Consider the following 24894-nt stretch of genomic DNA (forward strand, 5'->3'; position numbering starts at 1 on the left):
TCCGGAACGTTTTGACAATGGAGAGACCAACATGATACAGTTTCAGTTACCAACCATATGTCCTGTTTGCATAATAGATGAACGTCCCAAATCTCAGTGACTGCTAAAGCATCATAACCAAACGAAAATTGTGTGACAGTGTGCATGGAGTTTGTGGGTGGGTGGTGAGTCGTGCTTGGGTATTTCAGTTGGATCCCGGCGCGGTAGCTCAGCCTACACTGCGCGACCTCAGCACTTTTGTCCCATAAGCCCTTACCACAAATTTCCAATTTCCAATTTAGCTGCCGGCCGCGATGGCAGCGCGGTTCTAGCCGCTTCAGTCTGAAAGCGCGCGACTGCTACGGTCGCAGGTTCGAATCCTACCTCGGGCATGGATGTGTGTGATGCCCTTAGCTTAGTTAGCGTTAAGTAGTTCTTTGGGACTGATGACTTCAGATGTTAAGTCCCATAGTGCTCAGAGCCATTTGAGGTATCCCAATTTAGCTGCCCTCTGTATAAACAACTGAGTTAATGGAACGACGATGAACTTGAGCCGCGCGGGATTAGCCGAGCGGACTGAGTGCTGCAGTCATGGACTGTGCGGCTGATCCCGGCGGAGGTTCGAGTCCTCCCTCGGGCTTGGGTGTGTGTGTTTGTCCTTAGGATAATTTAGGTTGAGTAGTGTGTAAGCGTAGGGACTGATGACCTTAGCAGTTAAGTCCCATAAGATTTCATACACATTTGAACATTTTTTTGATGAACTTGAACAAGCGTCATGGTACGTTCCGTCCCGAACAATTATGAACAAAATGAGATAAAGGGAAAAAAAAGAAGTTGGTAGAGCACTTGGCCGCGAAAGGCAAAAGTCTCGAGTTCGAGTCTCGGTCCGGGACACAGTTTTGATCTGCCAGGAAGTTTCATATCAGCGCACACTCCGCTGCAGAGTGAAAATTTCATTCTGGAAACAAATCGCTGCTTTTCCTGAAGCACGGGCAATAACATAGTAAGTACGTTATAAAACGTATTCTACACTGTGCGGAAGTATTAGAAACAGTGTAATATCTTTTTATAGAGCTATTACGCACAAGTTCAATAGTAAAGGCAAACAATTATTTTTTGCTGATTATTGTGATAAACAACTACGTGTCGCTGTCGAACACCACTGTATGATTCTTTATCGCTATATCATTGTTGTAGTCATATATCACGAACAGCCCATAGTTTTTCGATTACACGTAGCACATTGTTCAAAATGAGACAGAAGACAAACAATACACGCTTCAGTTCTCGTTCTGATCGGTTTGTCTGTAGAATAAATATATGGGATTTTGGGATCTTATTTGAATCTATGTAGACCCATTAATTACATAACATCAGAAGAAATCTGCTCTTGTAGATTCATAAGTTCCTTCATCAACCCGAGAATTGTAATGAAATAAAATTAAATAATTTTTATTTACCTAACAGTTAAGTACTCAGAATTGAAGGCGCCATCCATGTTTTGACTTTGCATCATACTGTAGGCAAACAGGCCGAAAACATCCAGAGTTCCTCATCTATCGGGACTAAAAATCGTTAAAAATGTATTAGTGAACTCATTATATCAGTGGAGAGATTTCTACTCGTCTATATTTGTTTTTAATACGCATTGTAACCACCAAAGAATAATGTAACAATGATTTTTTGACCGGTGCATATGAAATCGTAATACAGAAAAGTTGAAATGATGTAAAATGTAACACGTATTTTATACCAGTATGATACATAATACACTCCTGTAAATGGAAAAAAGAACACATTGACACCGGTGTGTCAGACCCACCATACTTGCTCCGGACACTGCGAGAGGGCTGTACAAGCAATGATCACACGCACGGCACAGCGGACACACCAGGAACCGCGGTGTTGGCCGTCGAATGGCGCTAGCTGCGCAGCATTTGTGCACCGCCGCCGTCAGTGTCAGCCAGTTTGCCGTGGCATACGGAGCTCCATCGCAGTCTTTAACACTGGTAGCATGCCGCGACAGCGTGGACGTGAACCGTATGTGCAGTTGACGGACTTTGAGCGAGGGCGTATAGTGGGCATGCGGGAGGCCGGGTGGACGTACCGCCGAATTGCTCAACACGTGGGGTGTGAGGTCTCCACAGTACATCGATGTTGTCGCCAGTGGTCGGCGGAAGGTGCACGTGCCCGTCGACCTGGGACCGGACCGCAGCGACGCACGGATGCACGCCAAGACCGTAGCATCCTACGCAGTGCCGTAGGGGACCACACCGCCACTTCCCAGCAAATTAGGGACACTGTTGCTCCTGGGGTATCGGCGAGGACCATTCGCAACAGTCTCCATGAAGCTGGGCTACGGTCCCGCACACCGTTAGGCCGTCTTCCGCTCACGCCCCAACATCGTGCAGCCCGCCTCCAGTGGTGTCGCGACAGGCGTGAATGGAGGGACGAATGGAGACGTGTCGTCTTCAGCGATGAGAGTCGCTTCTGCCTTGGTGCCAATGATGGTCGTATGCGTGTTTGGCGCCGTGCAGGTGAGTGCCACAATCAGGACTGCATACGACCGAGGCACACAGGGCCAACACCCGGCATCATGGTGTGAGGAGCGATCTCCTACACTGGCCGTACACCACTGGTGATCGTCGAGGGGACACTGAATAGTGCACGGTACATCCAAACCGTCATCGAACCCATCGTTCTACCATTCCTAGACCGGCAAGGGAACTTGCTGTTCCAACAGGACAATGCACGTCCGCATGTATCCCGTGCCACCCAACGTGCTCTAGAAGGTGTAGGTCAACTACCCTGGCCAGCAAGATCTCCGGATCTGTCCCCCATTGAGCATGTTTGGGACTGAATGAAGCGTCGTCTCACGCGGTCTGCACGTCCAGCACGAACGCTGGTCCAACTGAGGCGCCAGGTGGAAATGGCATGGCAAGCCGTTCCACACGACTACATCCAGCATCTCTACGATCGTCTCCATGGGAGAATAGCAGCCTGCATTGCTGCGAAAGGTGGATATACACTGTACTAGTGCCGACATTGTGCATGCTCTGTTGCCTGTGTCTATGTGCCTGTGGTTCTGTCAGTGTGATCATGTGATGTATCTGACCCCAGGAATGTGTCAATAAAGTTTCCCCTTCCTGGGACAATGAATTCACGGTGTTCTTATTTCAATTTCCAGGAGTGTATCTGGCAACTTCGTCATGCGACGTTTTCCCTGACAGCAAGTTTCAGTCGTGAGTTAATCTTTTTATAAAGTTGAATTCACAGTCTTGCTCCTCGGGTGTTTCAGGAAAGCTGACGATGTTGGTATTTCATAATTTAAAAAAAGCGTTCTAAAGTGAGTCGCTCTTCTTCGTAAACACGTTGGAAAGGACTTAATGGCGCTTACGCTGTGCTTTCGTCTGTAAAATATTCATTTCTATAGTCGAATTTTATCTCTCCATTTTTAATTTCCGGGAGCTTAAGTCGATGGGTCTGTAACACGAGTACAAAAATTTTCACGTTTTTGTTTCGGTTTCCATAACCCGTAAAACTGAGGAGGAACTACAGTGAATGCATGAATGGCAGACGCACTTTGCACGAAGAAAAATCCGCGAGAAAAATTTGTTTCTTGCTGTAAAATCTTTATTGAGGTAACAAACCAACTCTGGTTACAAGCTACTACCGCAATATTTCTCTTTCTAGACAATGCATCAGTAAATATCTGAACAAATGTAAAAACAAAGATGACATTTGCACAACAGGTTTAAGGACGAGAGAATATGTAGACCGTTGCTTAAAAATTAAATCTTATCCCTGATTACTAATCCTGAACTGGAAAAATTATACATTTCCTTCGAAGCTTCACTAAGGAAACCATTTTAATGTCTTCTTTCTGTGAGGATACGCGGTCTCGAAACACTTTATAAATCATGTTCGTAGTAGGCTGGACATAACCGTTCTTTATTTAAATCGTGCCATTAGCTAAAGTCGACCATGAGTTATTTCCAAGGACATGAGAGATGTTACGTAATACGTATTGTAGTTATTGGATCCCTTTACTTTTCACATACACGACGTCTGGTTTTTTTATGTGTAAAAGTAAAAGAATCCAGTAATTACAATATTTAATACGTAAGATCACACATGTGCTTAAAAATGACTTATGATCTAAATCCGGTAATGCACGATTTAAATAAAGAACTTATACATTACAAACTAAGATCCACCTCGATTTCCTAAAAAAAATCCATGGAATATGAATGAGGGCATTCGACAGTACGAATAAGCATGTAACTTCACTGGTATTCAATGTGTAATGGACGTAGATGGAACGAAGCGGAGTTGAAACATTTACGTACATCACTGGAATGTATCGAAATCTACTTTCGGTACGGCTCTGCTTTCGGTGCAGCAGGAGAAATAGTCGTTTTAGCACCATACGATCGGCTCTGCTGTTAAACTGAACTTAAATATCATCGGAAAGAGTGTTATACTGCTATACGCAAGTTATTGATAACAAAGAGAAAGGCATGCCAACGAAGGACGAAATTGGTGGCGTTTGTTTTTACATAACCGAATTTAAGACAGCTGACTTGCATACGGGAGAATTGTAGTCAGCAGTTCTTTCTGATTTATGTTTTACGCCGTTTCCCTAGATACCATTTTCCTCATCTTCATCATCATTATCTTTCGTCTTCATTAACTTCGTTTTCCTTTTGAATGACATACTAGTAATACTTTTGAATCCTGTTATTGTTCATTCGCTAAATATGTTTCTTTCATTTTAGACCTATGTCTTGATTCTGACGCGTAGCTTTCCACCGCTTTTTTTCTCGCTAGTATCAATATGGCGTTATAAAACTTTAATTGCTTATGTGTTTCGGGAATAGCACATCATTAGAACACCAGATCAAAAGATTAAAACAGGGTATTGTATCCATGATTTCAATCTTAACATTGCTGCTCACCAAATTTTATGAATGAAATCATACGCCAGTTTCTCTGATGCTCTGATGATGGACTACGCCCAAATCCATAAAGTTTCAACAACAGGTAGACTTGTTATCACGGTCAAAACGGAAGTGCTCAGCATTCACAGAATGGTCGCCGGCCTCCTGCGCGACTTAACGTAGCAGTTTAAAAATCATGAAATCTGTTATATACATTGAGAACGCTGTTATTTTACTGTATCATTACTATCCTTTTTAATTCAAGATTGTATAAACTGCCTGCCACACAGGTTCTCATTTTACACTGAGGCGACAAAGCCCAAGGACACCTCCAAATTTCGTGTCGGACGTTCTTTGCCCGGGTAGTGCATCATCTTGACGTGGCATGCACTCAAAAAGTCGGTGGAAGACCCTTGCTGAAATTTTAAAACATGCTGCCTCTACAGCCGCCCACAACTGCGAAAGTTTTGCCGGTGTAGAATTTTGGGCACGAACCGACCTCTCGCTGACGTCCCATAAATGTTCGATGGAATTCATGTCGGGTGATCTGGCTGGCCAAATCATTCGTTCGAATTGTCCAGAATGTTCTTCAGACCAACTCGTTGCCATGGCGCACGTCATCCACAAAAATTCCATCGTTCTTTCGGAACACGAATTAAATGAATGGTTGAAAATGATCTCCAAGTAGCCTATCGTATCCATTTCCAGTTAATGATCGGTTCAATTGGACCAGAGGATTCAATCCAATCCATGTAAACACAGCCCACACCATTTTGGAGCTATCGCCAGCTGCCTTTTTGACAACTTAGGTCCATGAGTTCGTGGGGTCTACGCCGCACTCGAACCCAGCCATCAGCTATTACCAAGTGAAATTGGGACTCCAACCCACGGTTTCCCAGTTATCTAGGGTCCAATCGACATGGTCACCAGCCCAGGAGAAGTGCTGCAGGCCATGTCGTGTGGTCAACAAAGACGTATACGTTCATCGTACGTCCTTTTTTTTCGGTTACTTCACGCGGTGCTGGTTGTCTGTTAGCACTGACAACTCAACACCAACGACGCTGTCGACCATTGAGTTCTCCGTGATGGGATGTAATGACAGAAATTTGATATTCTCGCTACACACTTACTATGGACCTCCGTATATTGAATTCCCTAACTATTTCGGAAATGGAACGTCTAGCTATGACAACCACTCCGCGCTCATAGTCTGCTAATTTCCTTCGTGTAGCGACAAGCAGCTGAGTGCAAATGACAGCTCCGCCAATCAACCGTCCTTTTATACTTGTGCACATGATACTACCGCCATCTATACATATCCGTATCGCTATCTCATCGTGTCATCTCAAGCAATGCCGGTAGCGGCTAGGAAACCGTTCACAATGCCAGTGAAGGGTAGTTCTATTCAGGGATTTAGCGACCAAGCATACGCGAGCTCCTAACAGAAGATAAGCCATTACATTACCACTGATACTAGCCATTTCCTAGTCCTTTATATTTTCCTTTTCTTGAGCCATCAGTCTTCTGACTGGCTTGATGCGGCCGGTCACGAACTCTTCTCCTGTGCCAACGTCTTCATCTCAGAGCAGCACTTGCAACTTACGTCCTGAATTATTTGCTGGATGTATTCCAGTCTCTACCAACCTCTACAGTTTTTACCCTCTACGGCTCCCTCCAGTAACATGGAAGTCAGTCCCTCATGTCTTAACAGATGTCCTACCATCCTGTCCCTTCTCCTTATCAGTGTTTTCCACATATTCCTTTCATCTCCGATTCTGCGCAGAACCTACTGATTCCTTACCTACCAGTACACCTAATTTTCAACGCGTCGATTCTCTTCTGTTCCGTTTTCCACACAATCCATGTTTCGCTACAGCACAATTATTTGCTCGAAACGTACATTTCTTCCTCAAATTAAGGCCTATGTTTGATACTAGTAGCTTTTCGTTGGGCAGGATTTCCCTTTTCCTTCTACTTTTGTTCCCGCGCCCGGGTTCCCGGGTTCGATTCCCGGCGGGGTCAGGGATTTTCTGTGCCTCGTGATGACTGGGTGTTGTGTGATGTCCATAGATTAGTTTGGTTTAAGTAGTTCTAAATTCTAGGGGACTGATGACCATAGATGTTAAGTCCCATAGTGCTCAGAGCCAGAGCCTTCTGCTTTTGATGTCCTCCTTGTTCCGTCCGTCACTGAATATATTGCGGCCCAAGTAGCAGAATTCCTTAACTTCATCTACTTCGTGACCATCAACCTTGATGTTGAGATTCTCGCTGTTCTCGCTTTTGCTTCTTCTAATTTCTTTCGTCTTTCTTCGAACTACTCTCAATCCACGTCCCGTACTCGTTAAACTGTTCATTCCATTCGGCAGGACCTGTAATTCTTCTTCACTTTCCATGAACCTTTCTTTTATTTCCGTAATTGCTTCTTCGAGGTATATACTGAACAGTAATAGTGAAAACTGCCTCCTTGTCCTACACCCTTTTTAATCCGAGCACTTCTGTGATGGACTTCCATTCTCATAGTTCCCTCTGGGCTCTTGCGCATATTGTATATTACCCGTCTGTATCTACAGCTTACCCCAAATTTTCTCAGAGTTTCGGGCATCTTGCACCATTTTACGTTGTCGAAAGCTTTTTCCAGGTCGACAGATCCTATGAACGTGTCTCGATTTCTCTTTAGTCTTGCCTCCATTATCAACTGTAACATCAGAATTGCCTCTACGGTGCCATTAACTTTCTTAAAGCCAAGCTGATCGTCATCTAACACATCCTCAATTTTCCTTTCCTTTCTTATGTATATTATTCTTGTCAGCAACTTCGATGTGTGAGCTTCTAAGGTGATTGAGCGATAATTCTCGCACTTGTTAACTCTTGCTGTCTTTGGAATTGTACAGATGATATTTTTCCAAAAGTCAGATGGTATGTCGCCAGACTCACACATTCGAGACATCAGCGTAAATAGTCGTTTTGTTGCCACTTACCCCATGATTTTAGAAATTCCGATGGAATGTATCTATCCCTACTGCATTATTTGATTTTAAGCCCTCAAAAGCTCTCTTAAATTCTGATCCTAATACTGGTTCCCCGATCTCTTCTAAATCGATTCCTGTTTCTTTTTCCATCACATCAGACAAATCTTCCCTGTCATAGAGGTCTTCATTATACTCTTCCCACATATCCGGCCTCTCCTCTGCATTTGACAGTTGAATCCCCGTTGCACTCGTAAAGTGCTTTTAATTTCACGGGTGGTTATTTTGAGTTTCCTACATGCTGTGTCAGTCCTTCCGATAGTCATTTCTTTTTTGATTTATTCACATTTTTCGTGCAGCCATTCCGTCTTAGCTTTCCTGCCTTCCCATTTATTTCATTCCTCAGCGACTTGTATTCTTGTATTCCTGAAGTTCCCTCAACATTTTTGTACTTCCTTCTTTCATCGATCAACTGAGTTATTTCTTGTGTTACCCATGGTTTCTTTGCACCTCGCTTCTCTTTTCAACTTTTGTGATTGCCCTTTTTAGAGACATCCGTTCCTCTTCAACTGTACTGCCAACTGACCTATTCCTTATTGCTGTATGTATGTCCTTCGAGAACTTAAAGCACCTCCCGTCATTCCTTAGGTCTTCCATATCCCACATCTTAGAATATTGATTCTTTCTGACTAATCTCTTAAATTTCAGCCTACTCTTCATCACTACTACATTGTGATATGAGTTTATATCTGCTCGTGGGTACGCCTTACAATCCAGTATCTGATTTCGGAATATCTGTCTGACAATGATGTACTCTAACTGAGATAATGACGTTTCACCCGGCCTTTTCCTAGTAAACGTCATCCTATTGTGGTTCATGAACAGAGAATTCGCTGTTACTAGCTGAAATTTATTACAGAACTCAATTAGTCTTTCTCCTCTTTCATTCCTTGCCCCAAGCCCATATTCTCCTGTAACCATTTCTTCTGCTCCTTCCCCTACAACTGCATTCCGGTCCTCCATGAATATTAGATTTTCATCTTCCTTTACGTACTGTATTACCCTTTCAATATCTTCATATACTTTCTCTATCTCTTCATCTTCAGCTTGCGACGTGTGCATGTATACCTGAACCATTGTTGTCGGTGTTGGTTTGCTGTCGATTCTGGTAAGAACAACTCTGTCACCGAACCGTTCATAGTATCACACCTCTGTCCCATCTTCCTAATCATAACGAGCTCTACTCCCGTTATACCATTTTCTGTTGCTGTTGATATAAGACTATACCCATCTGAACAGAAATCCTTATCTTCTTTCCATTTAACTTCACTGATACCTACTATATCAAGATTGAGCCTTTGGATTTCCCTTTTCAGGTTGCCTGGCTTCCCTATCACGTTCAAGTTTCTGAAATTCCTGCCACGACTTGTAGGACGTTATCCTTTCGTTGGTTATTCATGCTTTTTATCATGGTCACCTCCCCATTGCAGTCCCTTTCCGGAGATCCGAATGGGGGACTATTCCGGAATATTTTACCAAAGGAGAGACCATGATGATAACTTTTTGAATTACAGGCCCCATGTCTTGTGGGTATCCATTATGTATCTTTAATGCAGTGGTTTCCATTGCTTTCTGCATCCTCATAAAGTGGCAATCGACTGCAAATAATGAAAAGTGTGAGTTCATCCACTTGAATAAGAAGGATCCTCTGAAAGCCGGTTACACGAAAAATCACTCAGATCTAATGATATTGAATTCAGCTAAATACGTAGGCATTATAGCTACGAATAACTTAAACTGGAACGATGATATAGATAAAGCTATGGGAAAGCTACACAAAGACTGCGATTTATAGGCGGAATACTTACAAGATGCAACAGGTCTACTAAACAGGGTGCCTATACTAATCGCGTCCGTCCTCTTCTAGAGCACTCCTGCTTGATGTGGAATCCGCATGAGATAGGACTGAGAAAGGACAACGGAAAAGTTCAATGAAGGGTAGTTCGATTTCTGTTATCGCGATATAGGGGAGAGGAGGCCACGGATGTGATTCGCGAGTTGGGGTGGAAATCATTAACACAAACCCGTTTTTCGTTGCGGCAGGATCTTTCACAAAACCTGGATTACCAAATTTCTCCTCCGAATGTGAAAATATTTTGTTGGTACCCACGAACATGGTGAGAAATTAACATGGTAATAAAATGACAGAAATCAGAACTGGCACAGAATGACTTCATTTTTCCAGCGTGCTGTTCGAATGTGGAACTGTTGAGAAATATCTTCGAAGTGAATCGATGAACCTCTGCCAAACACTAAATTGTGAACTGCAGAGTATGATGTACATTTAGATGCAGAAATAAACAAATCATTCGGCACGAAAGCTACGCTGGCAGCTTAAGTTTAATTGTGGTAGAAACAAAGTTCGTGATAACTGATTTATGTAGATAACGAAAAGTCCTAAACTGTGTCTGTACAGATGACTACGAGCAAATTTATGCTGGTGACGTTTCTAGTGGAGTAGTACTTCTTAATATGAATTATTTATAATGGTGGTCAAGGAAATATGTTACACATGCATACGACGTATGCAGAAACAGTTCCTTTCCCTGGCATAGTTTTCAAGTGGACTACAGCAATTTGAAGGTCTACCAGCAGTTTATGGGCTATAGGCGTAGCTGCGAGTGTTGCTTATTCTAGATACAGTTCCCTTGTCTACTACCTGTCTGCTAGATCACTCGACACCAGTCTCAGAGTGTAGAAACCGGCTGTCACACGCGTATTCCAAGTTTAACAATGATCATAATGTGAATGAAACATTAAGTCATATACGCTACGTCCGTTGTTACATACACCTACTTTGTAGTTTCGGATAACGTTGTATTCCACTGTGAGGTACGGGAGGGAGTGAGATTTGAGGGGGGGGGGGGGGGGACGTCGGTTAGACGCAAGCGGCCACAGCGGTGGCTGGAGGCACTCGCCGTAATTGGTGGCCTGGCCGCACTTGTTGCTGCAGTGTTTTGATTCGAGAAGACCCACTGCCAGCTTCCTTGTAAGCCGCTTACTACAGCCACCTTCCGAGACCTGCTGAGCTTATACCGTACAATTACTGCCGCGACGACTGATTTAGAGCTGAACGAAATGACTTCAACTACAGTTCATAGCGTCTGACTGCGAAAGGAAAATTTATCGCACTGCCACAGAAATAGCAAAGTCGTTGACGATTTTTTTTTGGTATCACATCCCCAGAAATATTTCAACCAAGCTTTAACTTGTTTCACTTAATATGTTTCACAGGTCTCTTTAGTCATATTCTGAGTGCTATGGGGATAGGGCACCATGGAGTACTTGGTTCTTGGGGTTTATCGCCAAACAAATTAATTCAAAAATCGATCGTTATACCTCCTTCTTCCTATTCAACACTTAAGAAGTTTGTAGGCCATAGAGTCTCGAGATAGTATAAAAAGGGACGAAAGGAGGCAGGTCAAACATATGACGAGGATAGACCTAGGAACCATTGCTATCATAGCTGTAAACTGTCGTATATGTGTTGGGAAAGAACCAGAGTACCACAAGGTAAAAGGAAGCACTAAATCTCAAGTCATTATACGTACTGAAACCTGTCTAAAGCCAGTGATAAGTTGAGCCGACATTTTTACAAAGGACCTAGTAGTGTTCAAAAAGGATAGGTTAAACACATTCGGTTGTGGCGTGTTTGTTGCTGTTAAAAGTGCTTTACCTTGTAATTACATTCGAGTAGTTCCTACAAGGCAGTAGAAATCAACAATTGGTTCCCTTTATCGTCCCCACAGCCCTCCGACTCAGATGACATAATTATTGACAAAAGATACAAACTAAACTTGAGACTCATTTCAAATAGGTGCACAAGTCATATAATTACAGTTGGTGATGGCCAATTTACCATTGATTTGTTGGCAAAAATACGCATTGAAAGATGATGGTGGGAATGAAACATTGTGCGCAATTGTAATAAATGTTTTCTTTGTCAAGAACGCACTCGAAGTATAAATGATCGCAATAACGTAATTGACCTCTTAGCGTCAAATAATCTTATGCAAATAAGAAGCATCTTGACGGATTCAGGGATTAATGACTACAAGGTCGTCTTAGAGTAGATACCCTAGGTCTTGCGAAGCACCTTAAATACCTTAACATAGGCAGCTCTTCCGGCCCAGACTATGTACAGATACAGTAATGCAATCATACACAACCGCTCCCTCGGCCGAAGATCTGTACCTAAAGACCGGGAAATTGCACTCGCCATGACAAAATACAGGAATGGAAATTGAAGTACTCCTCCGAATTGCAGACTCATACCACTGACGCAGAGTTGCAGTAGAATATTACGTTCGAACATTATGAATTACCTCAAAGGAAACACTCTATTAACACATACACTTGCGTGACGTAAGTCATGGTATAGCGAAATGCATATATACAGATGGCATTAATATCGCATACAAAAGGCATGAAAGGGCAGTGCACTGGCAGAGTTCTAATTTGCATTCAGGTGCTTACTGGCCGTACGACGGGAATTAACAGACTTTGAACCCGGAGTGGTAGTTGGAGCTAGACGCTTAGAACATCCCATTTCGGAAGTCATTAAGGAACTCACTATTCTGAGACGCACAATGTGAACAGTGTGGTAAGAACACCAAGACAAGCATTGCCTCTGACCACGGGCAACGCAGTTGACTGACCACCAAGAATGGTTCAAATGGCTCTGAGCACTATGGGACTTAACAGCTGTGGTCATCAGTCCCCTAGAACTTAGAACTACTTAAACCTAACTAACCTAAGGACATGACACACATCCATGCCCGAGGCAGGATTCGAACCTGCGACCGTAGCAGTCGCGCGGTTCCGGACTGCGCGCCTAGAACCGCGAGACCACCGCGGCCGGCCACCACCAAGAGCAGCGGCGTTTGCGTACAGTAATCTGTGCTAACAGACAAACAACACTGCGTGAAATGACTGCAAAAACCAATTTTGGACGTACGACGAACGTATCTCTTAGGACAGTCTGGTGAAGTTTGGCAGCAGACGACCGACGTAAGTGCCTTTGCTAACAGCACAACATCGCCTGCAGCGCCTCTCCTGAACTCGTGACCATATCGGTTGGACCCTATACGACTGGAAAGCCGTGACCTGGTCACATGAGTCCAGATTTGAGTTGGTAAGGGCTGCTGGTAGGTTTCGAGTGTGGCGCAGATCACACGAAGCCATGGGCCCAAGTGGTCAAAAAGGCATTGTGCAAGCTGGTGGTGTCTCGATAACTATGTGGGCTGTGTTTCCATGGAATGGACTGGGTCCTCTGGATATTCGGCTACTTGGTGACCATTTGAAGCCACTCACGGACGTCATGTCCCCCAAAAACTATGGAGTTCTTATGGATGACAATGTGCCATGTCACCGGGCCACAATTGTCCGCGACTGGTTTGAAGAACATTCCGGACAGTTCGAGCAAGTGATTTGGCCACCCATATCGACCGATACGAACCCCACCGAATATTTATGAGGCATAATCGAGTTCATGCACAAAATCCTGTATCGGTAACAGTTTCGCAGTTACGGACGGCTATAGAGGCAATGTTTCTACAGCGGACTTCCAGTGACTTGAGGCCATACCACGTCGAGTATCGGTACTGCGCCTGGAAAAACGAGGCCCGACGCAGTATTAGGAGGTACCCCATGACTTTGGTCACCTCAGTGCAGTCAGTACGGATGGAGAGATGGTTCAAATGGCTCTGAGCACTATGGGACTTAACATTTGAGGTCATCAGTCCCCTATAACTTATAAGAACTACTTAAACCTAACTAACCTAAGGACATCACACACTTCCACGACCGAGGCAGAATTCGAACCTGCGACAGTAGCGGCCGCGCGGTTCCAGACTGAAGCGCCTAGAACCGCTCGGCCACAGCGGCCGGCACAGATGCAGAGAATGCCATTATTTTGAAAAAGAACTAGGTCTTCATTCACACTGAGTAATGAGTGTTATCGACAAGGGATTTAAGATTGACTGTTATTTATAAATTTCGAGAAGGCTTTTGATACCGTCTCTGAAAAGAGACTTCTAATCGAGTTGTGTGTCTGTAGGATATACTCACACGTGTGGGACTAGATTCATGATTTACTGTTAGAATGTCACAGTTCGTTGTAACTGACGGTGAATTATCGAGTAAAATAGTAACTATATCTCTCGTTCCCCAAGAACAGCCCTCTGCAGTTCCCAATTTATATGAAAGATTTAGGAGACAATCTGAGCAGCGGTCTTAGAATTTCTGCAGTTGATGATATTGGTTACCATTTAATAAGTTCATCAGAAGATCAAAGCAAATTGCAAAATTATTTAGCCAAGGTATCTGCATGGTGTAAAAAGTGACAATTGACTAATTACAATGGTCTTCAAAACTTAACGACGAGATAGATAAAGTAACATAACATATTAACAGTGGAAACGAATGAAAGAGCGGGAACATGTTGGCTGAGGTCTCCATGTGAGGGCAGAAAACTGGACTTGACATGGCTTGAGGTCAAAGTGACTATGGTGTCAAATGGGCTGGCCCCGCAACATGAGGCAGTTCAAGGAATGTGAAAAGATTGTGTATATGTGAATCAGAGGGCAGTTACGGTGCACTGTGGCGTTCTTTGCTACAACGTGGCTGGAGACAGCTGAATGAATTCAAACGGGAAACAATGACTGGGAAATTGTAAAAATGGCAAAGTGTGACGATCGTATCCCAGGAGATTGATGTTGCTCACCGCATTGTTTCACGTGCATGAGGAGCGTTCCGAGCCTCAGGTACAGCTGCAAGAAGAATAGGTGATGGTTTGGCACGGTAAACCATAGCAGGAGATGATCGCGGCACTGTGCAAGTCAGGAAGAGACTCACCTCAAACAGCGAGTGCAATTGCAACAGTACTTAACAGGACCCAGAAGGCACGCAATATCACACTTCACAATGGCACGGCGGCAGCGTGGAGGATGTCTCTTTGCACAACAACCAGTTCGTTGCGTCCCGTGGCACATTTGCGATGGAGCCAAAATTACAGGGAGTGGACCAACAGGGAGTGGGTTCACATGCTATTTTCCGACGAGAGCTGAATCAATCTGAGTAACGATTCTCTCTTCTTATGCCGGGAAGTGGGAACACGTAATACACCCAGAAGCATTGTGGGACATGATCGTTTTGATGGTCATGGTGTTGTGGTGTGGAAAAGCATATGGTTTCATAGGTGTACTGACCTCCAAATCTGTCAATGTTATTGTGATACTATGCTCCTTCCTCGTGTGTACCCTCAGCGGTGCATTCTGCAAGACTTCATTTTTTATGGATGATAATACACGACCTCATCGAACAGTGCAGATGGATGAACTCTTGTAACGAGAGGATATTGGGCAAATGGACTGGCCTGCCCTTTCCCCCGCCTTAAAACCCATTGCTCTGGTGGAGAAAGAACACATGAACTTCCTTCCAGTCTTGTGGCAAGTACGGGAGCATCTTGCCGAACATGCATTGCCACCTGTGGTAATGACACATCCCATTAAGAACCGTGTCTCACCTGTTGGGCAATCAGAGACCCTGCTAATGTTGTATACCAAACTGTAGACTGTGCTACCCTCTGCGGCGTAGATAAGTATGTCACATGCAGATGATTCTGCAGAAGTACATGTGATCTGCGATGCATCAGAACAGCCTACGGTGCTGCTCTGCATGTAGAGACAAATACTGAAGTCGGCTACACAGCACATATTTTTGCAGCAAGAACAGGTCGGCACCAATGAAGAAAGCTACGATACCTAGATTTGAATTGATTGCTGCACTGATTGGCTCACGACTCCGTCATTACTTTTGCCAGGAAACTGGGTTTTATGGCAACAAGGATACTTTGTCGAGCGATTCAACAGTCACCTTGGAGCGGATACGAAATAGCGAAAGCAAATGCCTTCGTTTGCAATCGGGTGACAGAAATACTGACTTGCACTACACCCAGTCAGTGGAGGCACTGTCCAGAAGGTCAATATCTTGCAGAGCATCTCACTCTGTGGCTGGAGGCAGACCTGCTGGTAACAAATCTGGTGGTGTGGTACACCATAGTCTTCACCACTGGACATCCAAGCTCCATCTAAATTAATGCCACAAGCCAAACTCCGGACAAATCTAACTTTGATCGCCATCACCGAACCCCTTTCTAACACTGCAAAATTTAGTTCCTACCGGCGAATGTTTCATATAACAGTCCTCGTAGTTAGATTTGTTGAGAGTACGAAAAACAAGGTTAGAAACACTGGTAGTTAGAGTGCTTTGAAGTTAAGCAACGCCCGAAAATACCGAACCAGAAGAGTTCAAGAGGACCTATTCATTCCCGAACTTTCTGCATTGCATAAAGGAGAATCAGTAACCGAAGTATCAAAGATAGCTCGATGCAATCCTTTTCTATTGGGTGGCGTGATTCGGCTCAGTAGTAGGTTCCAATGCGCTGCAGTATCCAATTCAGAGAAGAACCCAATTATACAGGACGAAAGTCAACATTTCACAGAACTTCTCATCGTACACATGCACCAACACGGCACGATTCAATAAGCCACAAACCGTGTAATTCACATTGAACTTGTCATCAATATGTCCACCGACAGATTTATGATGGTCATGTAACGCTTTGTAGGATATAGAGGCCTACCACTCTCTATGTACTCAGAAAATGCCCCAACGCTCCACGCAGCCAATACAGAACTATCTGCGCTCTTCAAAATCATCCAGCATACTGATATACAGTGTTACTATGCCCCACATTGAATAACATGGAAGTACATGCTACCATAGGCAGCTTGGTAGGGAGGCTGGTTGGAATGCATGATAGTCTCCATCAAGTGTTGCTTGAGCATGGTGCTTGGACGTCCTCAGGTAGATGAAGAGAGTCTAAACACCATTTTGATAGGAATAAAAGCCGCAGGAGACTCAAGACCCATCGCTCAAGGTGAGAATGATACGGCATTGACGTCAGCTCATTTTCTAAATGGTGACAAACTAGAAACCATTCCATGTGGGCCAGAACCAGCAACTAAAAGGAATTTTGGCCAGAATTTCGAACTAACATACGAGGTCAGCGAGGAAATTTGCTGTACATGGAAAAAAATGAATACCTCCTGCTGCTAATAACTTAACGCGAGTTGAAGGTGTACCCGTCAAGAAGAAGATCAAGAGAAGTCATTCTACTGCAAGAGAACATCAGTTCTCGGCAGTTATGGAAGAAAGCAGTGGTTGAAGAGGTGCGGCCCAGCCGCCGGATGGCACGAAGATCTGTCGATTGGTGCAGCTGGTTATTGCCTTCGAGACAGACCATGATGGGGAGGCTGTCGGGAGATTAAAGAATCTTACGCCATCTGTTGGTGTTGTTTACAAAACTTAGACTATACCGCCCTCTCCAACGTGTGTACATAATTGTGACTGAAACTGTAATGGGCATTGTAAATAAATCTGTGAGCTGAAGATACTGTGTTGAATTCCTTTAAATACTAGTGAGTGTATTGTCCAGGAGACCATCATAATTAATGGTGACTTTGTGAAATTATTGCCATTATATAAAAGCTTCGTTTCTGTTCCTCTCAGTGGGGATTTCTTTCAGTTACCTTCTATATTATACTGTATCATTTCTTGCAACATAGCCTTCCGTATACGCCTCCCGTCCTCCACACGGATCCTCTATGACCCCATTCCTTTCCCCCATCTACATCTATTCCTCGAACGTATCCGCATACTCTACACCTCCCGCCGCCTTGATCCCACTCACTCCCTGGTTGCTCCTCTCCCACCCCTGCCCCCTGCCACGTCTTCACTGTTGTGCCCCGCCCCCCCACCCTACCCTCGATCTCTACACCCTTCATCTCCTTTCCCAAGGTGGCTTCCATCAACTCCCCCTCCCAGATGATGCCCTCCCTCCCTAAATTTATCCCTCCTATCAACTCCGATCCTCACCCCCCACCTTTCTGTCCTTTTCCTGGGCTCCCTTTTCCCCCCTTCCATCCTCTTTTTTCCCCACCTACCCTCTCTCTGCCCCCTTCTCTCCCCCAAGTCCTTTTGCATTTCCCTCCTCTGCCTTTTCCCATTCCCTCTCGCATCTGCCCTGCCCCTCCTCCCCCATTTTAGTGCAGTGTTTACAGTCAGTGTTCAGTGTTGTGTGTCTTTTCCGAAGTGTTGCTGGGTGTGATTTTTATATCTCTTGCGAACAGAAACCAGACTGTCGCCATGTTTTTTAATTGTCAGTCTGCGTGTTACCTGTCTGCTACCTGTGTATTTTATTAGCATAGCCAACCCTTTGCTTTATGTTTTAACTTTCCACAATTTTCCGCCTTTTTACAATTTAAGTCACCGTTTTACCGCCTGCTTTTAATGTTTCTTATCTTCTTCTTACGTTTTGAAAAGTCTGTAGGCTGCAGAGCAGCGTACTAAGCTGCTACCAGCCCGCCCCCTTAGGGGGGAATCGAAATTCAATAAAGGAAAAAAGAAAAGACTTGCAACATGTGTCCCACGTTTCATCCAGCTGTGTTACTTAGCAGGACCTGCACATATGTAGCCTCCAATTCACAGCTCTACCAGCTGGATTCAAGAGACATTTGCTCATATGGTGCGTTTCAACGGAATTACGTTGCGGGATATGTGGACTGTGTACGAGAGCTTAAGTTCAGTACTTACCTGATAGTTCGAGATACTGGCGCGTCTTGCCCAGCACGTTGTCGGCGACGCAGCTGTAGTTGCCGAAGTCGGAGGCCTGCACCTTGCGCAGGATGAGTGTATGCCGGCTGCCACGGACCTCCATGATGCGCCGCTCCGTAGTATCCAGCCGGAGGGTGTCGCGGTACCACAGCACCTGTGGACAATAAACGGGACCTCGCTACTACACCATCTAGTGATCCTACAACAAAGCCTATATGTGGTAGCCTTACCTGCAGCTTTACTTGTAAGTTAGCACAGCCTACCGGTTTAAACCTACAACTGCACCTATATGAGATAACCAGTGCTGCACAGTCTACTGCATTTTACTTGTAAGTGGCCTTACCCACGGCTATATTAGTAAGTCATTATCGCCGCTGCCTACTGTCCTTACCCTGCACGCTGCACATATACGTATTGGTCAGCGCTAGACAATCTACTGACCTCACCAGCAAAATGACCTAGTAGATAGCGTCGGAAATTCCATGCGGCTTTTCGCGCATGATGCTGTAGTATACAGAGAAGTTGCAGCATTAGAAAATTGTAGCGAAATGCAGGAAGATCTGCAGCGGATAGGCACTTGGTGCAGGGAGTACAACTGACCTTTAACATAGATAAATGTAATGTATTGCGAATACATAGAAAGATGGATCCTTTATTGTATGATTACATGATAGCGGAACAAACACTGGTAGCAGTCTCTTCTGTAAAATATCTGAGAGTATGCGTGCGGAACGATCTGAAGTGGAATGATCACATAAAATTAATTGTTGGTAAGGCGGGTACCAGGTTGAGATTCATTGGGAGAGTCCTTAGAAAATGTAGTCCATCAACAAAGGAGGTGGCTTACAAAACACTCGTTCGACCTATACTTGAGTATTGCTCATCAGTGTGTGATCCGTACCAGATCGGGTTGATGGAGGAGACAGAGAAGATCCAAAGAAGAGCGGCGCGTTTCGTCACAGAGTCATTTGGTAACCGTGATAGCGTTACGGAGATGTTTAGCAAACTCAAACGGCAGACTCTGCAAGAGAGGCGCTCTGCACCGCGGTGTAGCTTGCTGTCCAGGTTTCGAGAGGTTGCGTTTCTGGATGAGGTGTAGAATATATTGCTTCCCCCTACTTATACCTTCCGAGGAGATCACGAATGTAAAATTAGAGAGATTCGAGCGCGCCCGGAGGCTTTTAGACAGTCGTTCTTCACGCGAACCATACGCGACTGGAACAGGAAAGGAAGGTAATGACAGTGGCACGTAAAGTGCCCTCCGCCACACACCGTTGGGTGGCTTGCGGAGTATAAATGTAAATGTATATGTAGATTACTTGTAAGTGGCCATCACTGCTACACGATCTACTGACACTGCCGTGCAGCTGCACTTAAATCTGGGGGCCAGTAGTCAGTCTACTCACCTTGCACGCAGCAGAACTTGTAAGTGGCCATCAATGGTGCACAGCGTATTGATCTTTCCTTGTAACTGCAATTGTATGCGATAGTAAAATGAAAAAGAGACAAACAGAAAATAATGATTAAACTTTTTATTATTTCGTAACTTAATGTCATAATGACTAACATATGTGAGACACCGAGCGAGGTGACGCAGTGGTTAGCACACAGAACTCGCATCCACGAGGACGACGGTTCAAACCCGAACCCGGCCATCCTGATTTCGGCTTTCCGTGTTTTGCCCAAATCGCTTCAGACAATTGTCGGGATGGTTCCTTTGAAAGGGCACCGCAGATTTACTTCTCCATCCTTCCCGAATGGAGTCCAGTGGGCTAACCACTGCGCCACCTCGCTCGGTACTTGTTGAAGGCCTAGCATTGAAATCTGTAGCAATTTGCGGAGTCGTTACACTTCCGTCACACTAAACGATTCTCTTCTGTCGTTGTTGTCCCCATTCGTGCAGGATCTTTTTCCGGCCGCAACGATGTCGGAGTTTTGATGTTATCCGGATTCCTGATATTTACGGTACACTCGTGAAAAGGTCGTACGGGAAAATCCCACTTCATCGCTTCCTCGCAGATGCTGCGTCCCATCGCTCGTGCGCCGACTATACCACCACATTAAAACTCAATTAAATATTGATAACCTGCCATTGTAGCAGCAGTGACATATCTAACAGCTGCGCCAGACACGTTTTGTCTTATATAGGCGATGCCGACCGCAGCGCCGTATTCTACCTGTTTACGTAACTCAGTATCTGAATACGCATGCCTATACTGGTTTCTTTCGCGCTTCAAGGTATGAACGTTATTCATGGTATGTGAATGAAGTTATCAAATGCCTCTATCTATTGATAGGAACTGAAGAACGTGTAACACAGGAAAAGCTGCGCGATTATCAAATAGTAACGTAGACGGCTATCCTTGAGAAATTATCAGTAAAGAGAAAAAAAAGGGTATGCTCACTCTGCAAACTTTTTTTCATATAGATACCAATAAAAGAAGAAAACTATGATCAATAATTAAATGCCTGCTACCAACAGAACTGTATTGCCATTTAAGACATATTGCAATTTTTTTGTATCATATACAGTAGCAGATTGCATGAAAGTATCCTACATGGACGAAATAAGGGTAAAACAGCTTGTGAAAGGAGCTGTTAATTTCCACTGTGCATACAACCAAAACTAGCAGCGCTACCACCCCACATAATTCTTCAGTAGCATTGATGAGAATCCACTGTGGAAACGTAATATACGCTGCGAAATACTGCTTCCCTGGTGGTACATTGCGTTTAATTATTTGCCCACGCGCTTGAGCTAAGTACAGCGCAAAGGCTGATAACGAGGTACTTGGTGGCGAGATTAGCACTCAACGCACCTCGTTTCGCAAGTGTTTCAGCCGTCCGCACAAAGCAAACGTTTGCTACGTGTTATATTTAGTTGCGCGTCCATATTTGTTCATTTTTTGTGTGTTAATCACAATACGGTTCCGGAGGTCAACTTTATCCAGATTCGACGTCAGTGTTGGTTGTCACACACGAGGACTATTCCAACGAAGGAAGCGCAAGGTTTGACGAGAAATATTTTTACTGCAGTTGTACAGATTTTAACTGAAGACTTGGAAATATCTCGAAACCTAGACATTGGATAAAAAAAGTTATAATTTCAATTTGTTTGCCTCGGAGGGGTACATACAACGATACCTCACTCGACCCCTAACCCAACCCCGTGCGTTAGTGGCGGGGGCAACTCTGAAAACTTCGCGGTAGAGTAGGAAGCCCTTTTTTTTTATTGCAGATTACGATTCTACGGCAAAATCCACATACGTTTAGTCTGAAGCATCATCTTTGTTTAGCCACAGACGGTGCTGTAATCGAAGGTATAGAAATGGGTACACAATCGTAATTTACGATGGTCCTTGAATATCTAGTGGCACCTAGAAAACCTCCATGCTGCGAGGGTAGGACAGGTCAGTATATCATAATTTGTAATTGTAAACCGCATTCGCAACGGTGTATTTTTCCGACATATCAGACAGTGTAGTACCCGACGTTCCACTCTGCCCGTGGCTCGAGGCGAACGCTACTTTACTTTTCCAGTTAGAGTAAGTGTTCAAACGCAGTGCCGCCAACTTCAATGCACTTAGTGATCCTCTTTTAAAATAACCATACACAGGACAAAAGTATATCTGCGGGAACGTCAACACAGGCGTTCCTGATGCGGTCAACCATGTCTTCACGGCCTCTTGCTACTTGCAGGTACACCCTACCTTTTAAATATCCCCAAAGAAAGAAATCCGGTGATGTAAAATCCGGTGACCTAGTGGGCCAATTAACAGAGCCGCTTCTGCTACCAACAGAACTGTATTGCCATTTAAGACATATTGCAATTTTTTTGTATCATATACAGTAGCAGATTGCATGAAAGTATCCTACATGGACGAAATAAGGGTAAAACAGCTTGTGAAAGGAGCTGTTAATTTCCACTGTGCATACAACCAAAACTAGCAGCGCTACCACCCCACATAATTCTTCAGTAGCATTGATGAGAATCCACTGTGGAAACGTAATATACGCTGCGAAATACTGCTTCCCTGGTGGTACATTGCGTTTAATTATTTGCCCACGCGCTTGAGCTAAGTACAGCGCAAAGGCTGATAACGAGGTACTTGGTGGCGAGATTAGCACTCAACGCACCTCGTTTCGCAAGTGTTTCAGCCGTCCGCACAAAGCAAACGTTTGCTACGTGTTATATTTAGTTGCGCGTCCATATTTGTTCATTTTTTGTGTGTTAATCACAATACGGTTCCGGAGGTCAACTTTATCCAGATTCGACGTCAGTGTTGGTTGTCACACACGATGACTATTCCAACGAAGGAAGCGCAAGGTTTGACGAGAAATATTTTTACTGCAGTTGTACAGATTTTAACTGAAGACTTGGAAATATCTCGAAACCTAGACATTGGATAAAAAAAGTTATAATTTCAATTTGTTTGCCTCGGAGGGGTACATACAACGATACCTCACTCGACCCCTAACCCAACCCCGTGCGTTAGTGGCGGGGGCAACTCTGAAAACTTCGCGGTAGAGTAGGAAGCCCTTTTTTTTATTGCAGATTACGATTCTACGGCAAAATCCACATACGTTTAGTCTGAAGCATCATCTTTGTTTAGCCACAGACGGTGCTGTAATCGAAGGTATAGAAATGGGTACACAATCGTAATTTACGATGGTCCTTGAATATCTAGTGGCACCTTGAAAACCTCCATGCTGCGAGGGTAGGACAGGTCAGTATATCATAATTTGTAATTGTAAACCGCATTCGCAACGGTGTATTTTTCCGACATATCAGACAGTGTAGTACCCGACGTTCCACTCTGCCCGTGGCTCGAGGCGAACGCTACTTTACTTTTCCAGTTAGAGTAAGTGTTCAAACGCAGTGCCGCCAACTTCAATGCACTTAGTGATCCTCTTTTAAAATAACCATACACAGGACAAAAGTATATCTGCGGGAACGTCAACACAGGCGTTCCTGATGCGGTCAACCATGTCTTCACGGCCTCTTGCTACTTGCAGGTACACCCTACCTTTTAAATATCCCCAAAGAAAGAAATCCGGTGATGTAAAATCCGGTGACCTAGTGGGCCAATTAACAGAGCCGCTTCTGACGATCCACCGACCAGTGCAAACACGGTACAATACCCCCCTGCTTCTACAGCGCAAAGCGCTGGGCAATCGCCATGCAGAAATCATATACGTTGTCGAACATCAGGGCAACATCCTGCAGTAGTACCGGTAGCTCCAGTTCCAAAAACGTTCGATATTTGCGTCCATTCAACGTGCCGTCGATAAAATACGGACCAATGAGTTTGTTCTCCATGGTGGCACACCACATGGTAACAGACCAAGGACGTTGATGGTCAAATTGCTGAAACCACTGGAGGCTGCTAGCATTGTCTGTGGTTGCAGAATCTTCGAAAAATAGTATCTCGGCAAAGAAAGTGTGGGTGGCTTACATTTGTGGACGACTCCATTCACAAAACACTACCCAGTTATGGAAATCGGCAACATGAACTTCTTGATTCTGTGACAAGTGGTATGGTTGATACTGATGACGATGCAGTATTGTGACAATATTACCTACGACTATACAGGAATAGTGGTGTAATTGACGCGCGTTTATCCGTGGATTGTGGTGCACTGCCGCTAGTACGGCTACTTCATTAGTTTCTCCTGTAACACGTTTGCTTCGTTTCGGTCGCAGTGTACTACCTGTTACCATACGTCGTAGTTCGCTACACGGCCTTGGTGGAGCGTCGAGCTGAGTCCCCTGTTCGATAATGTGGAGGAAAACAACGTTGCAAATGGGGTTTCTAATAAGAAGTAATGAAATACTGACCTGTCGTGCCCTTGCAGCATGTTGGTCGGGTCCCAAGTGTCCTTGGGTTCTCAAGGTCTGTTGAGTAGCATGTCGTAAATTACGACTGTCTAACCATTTGTATTCCTCCAATTACAGTGCCAACTGTGGCGAAACGAAGAAAATCCTTCAGACAATAAGTAAGTAGGTTTTGCCGTAGAATCGTAATCTACAATAAAAAACAAGGGTTCCCACTGATGATTTCAATGACACCCTCCGCCAACCATACACGTGGTGGGGTGGGAGGAGGGGGCAGGTCAATGTAATTTAATAGGATGTCCGCCTCCGAGACAAACCAAATGGAATTATAACTTTTTTTGATCCGATGTGTGGTTTTCGAGATATTTCAATGTCTTCAGTTAAAATAACACCCTGTACAGAACACTCAGTTTTGGGTTGCGCTAATGGAAGGTAA

At 44.4% G+C, this 24894-nt stretch overlaps 1 protein-coding gene across 1 annotated transcript in view; it reads right to left on the reverse strand.

Annotated features, from left to right (window-relative positions):
* Window positions 1-24894, reverse strand: part of LOC124798345 (neurotrimin-like) — a 917636-nt gene that overhangs the window by 39735 nt on the left and 853007 nt on the right. Inside the window, exon 6 of the mRNA XM_047261703.1 lies at window positions 18602-18776. Within this exon, the coding sequence (XP_047117659.1) occupies window positions 18602-18776 (175 nt within the window). The remainder of the gene's footprint in view (window positions 1-18601; window positions 18777-24894) is intronic.

The sequence above is a fragment of the Schistocerca piceifrons genome, chromosome 5, assembly GCF_021461385.2.
Source record: "Schistocerca piceifrons isolate TAMUIC-IGC-003096 chromosome 5, iqSchPice1.1, whole genome shotgun sequence".
Lineage (NCBI taxonomy): Eukaryota > Metazoa > Arthropoda > Insecta > Orthoptera > Acrididae > Schistocerca > Schistocerca piceifrons.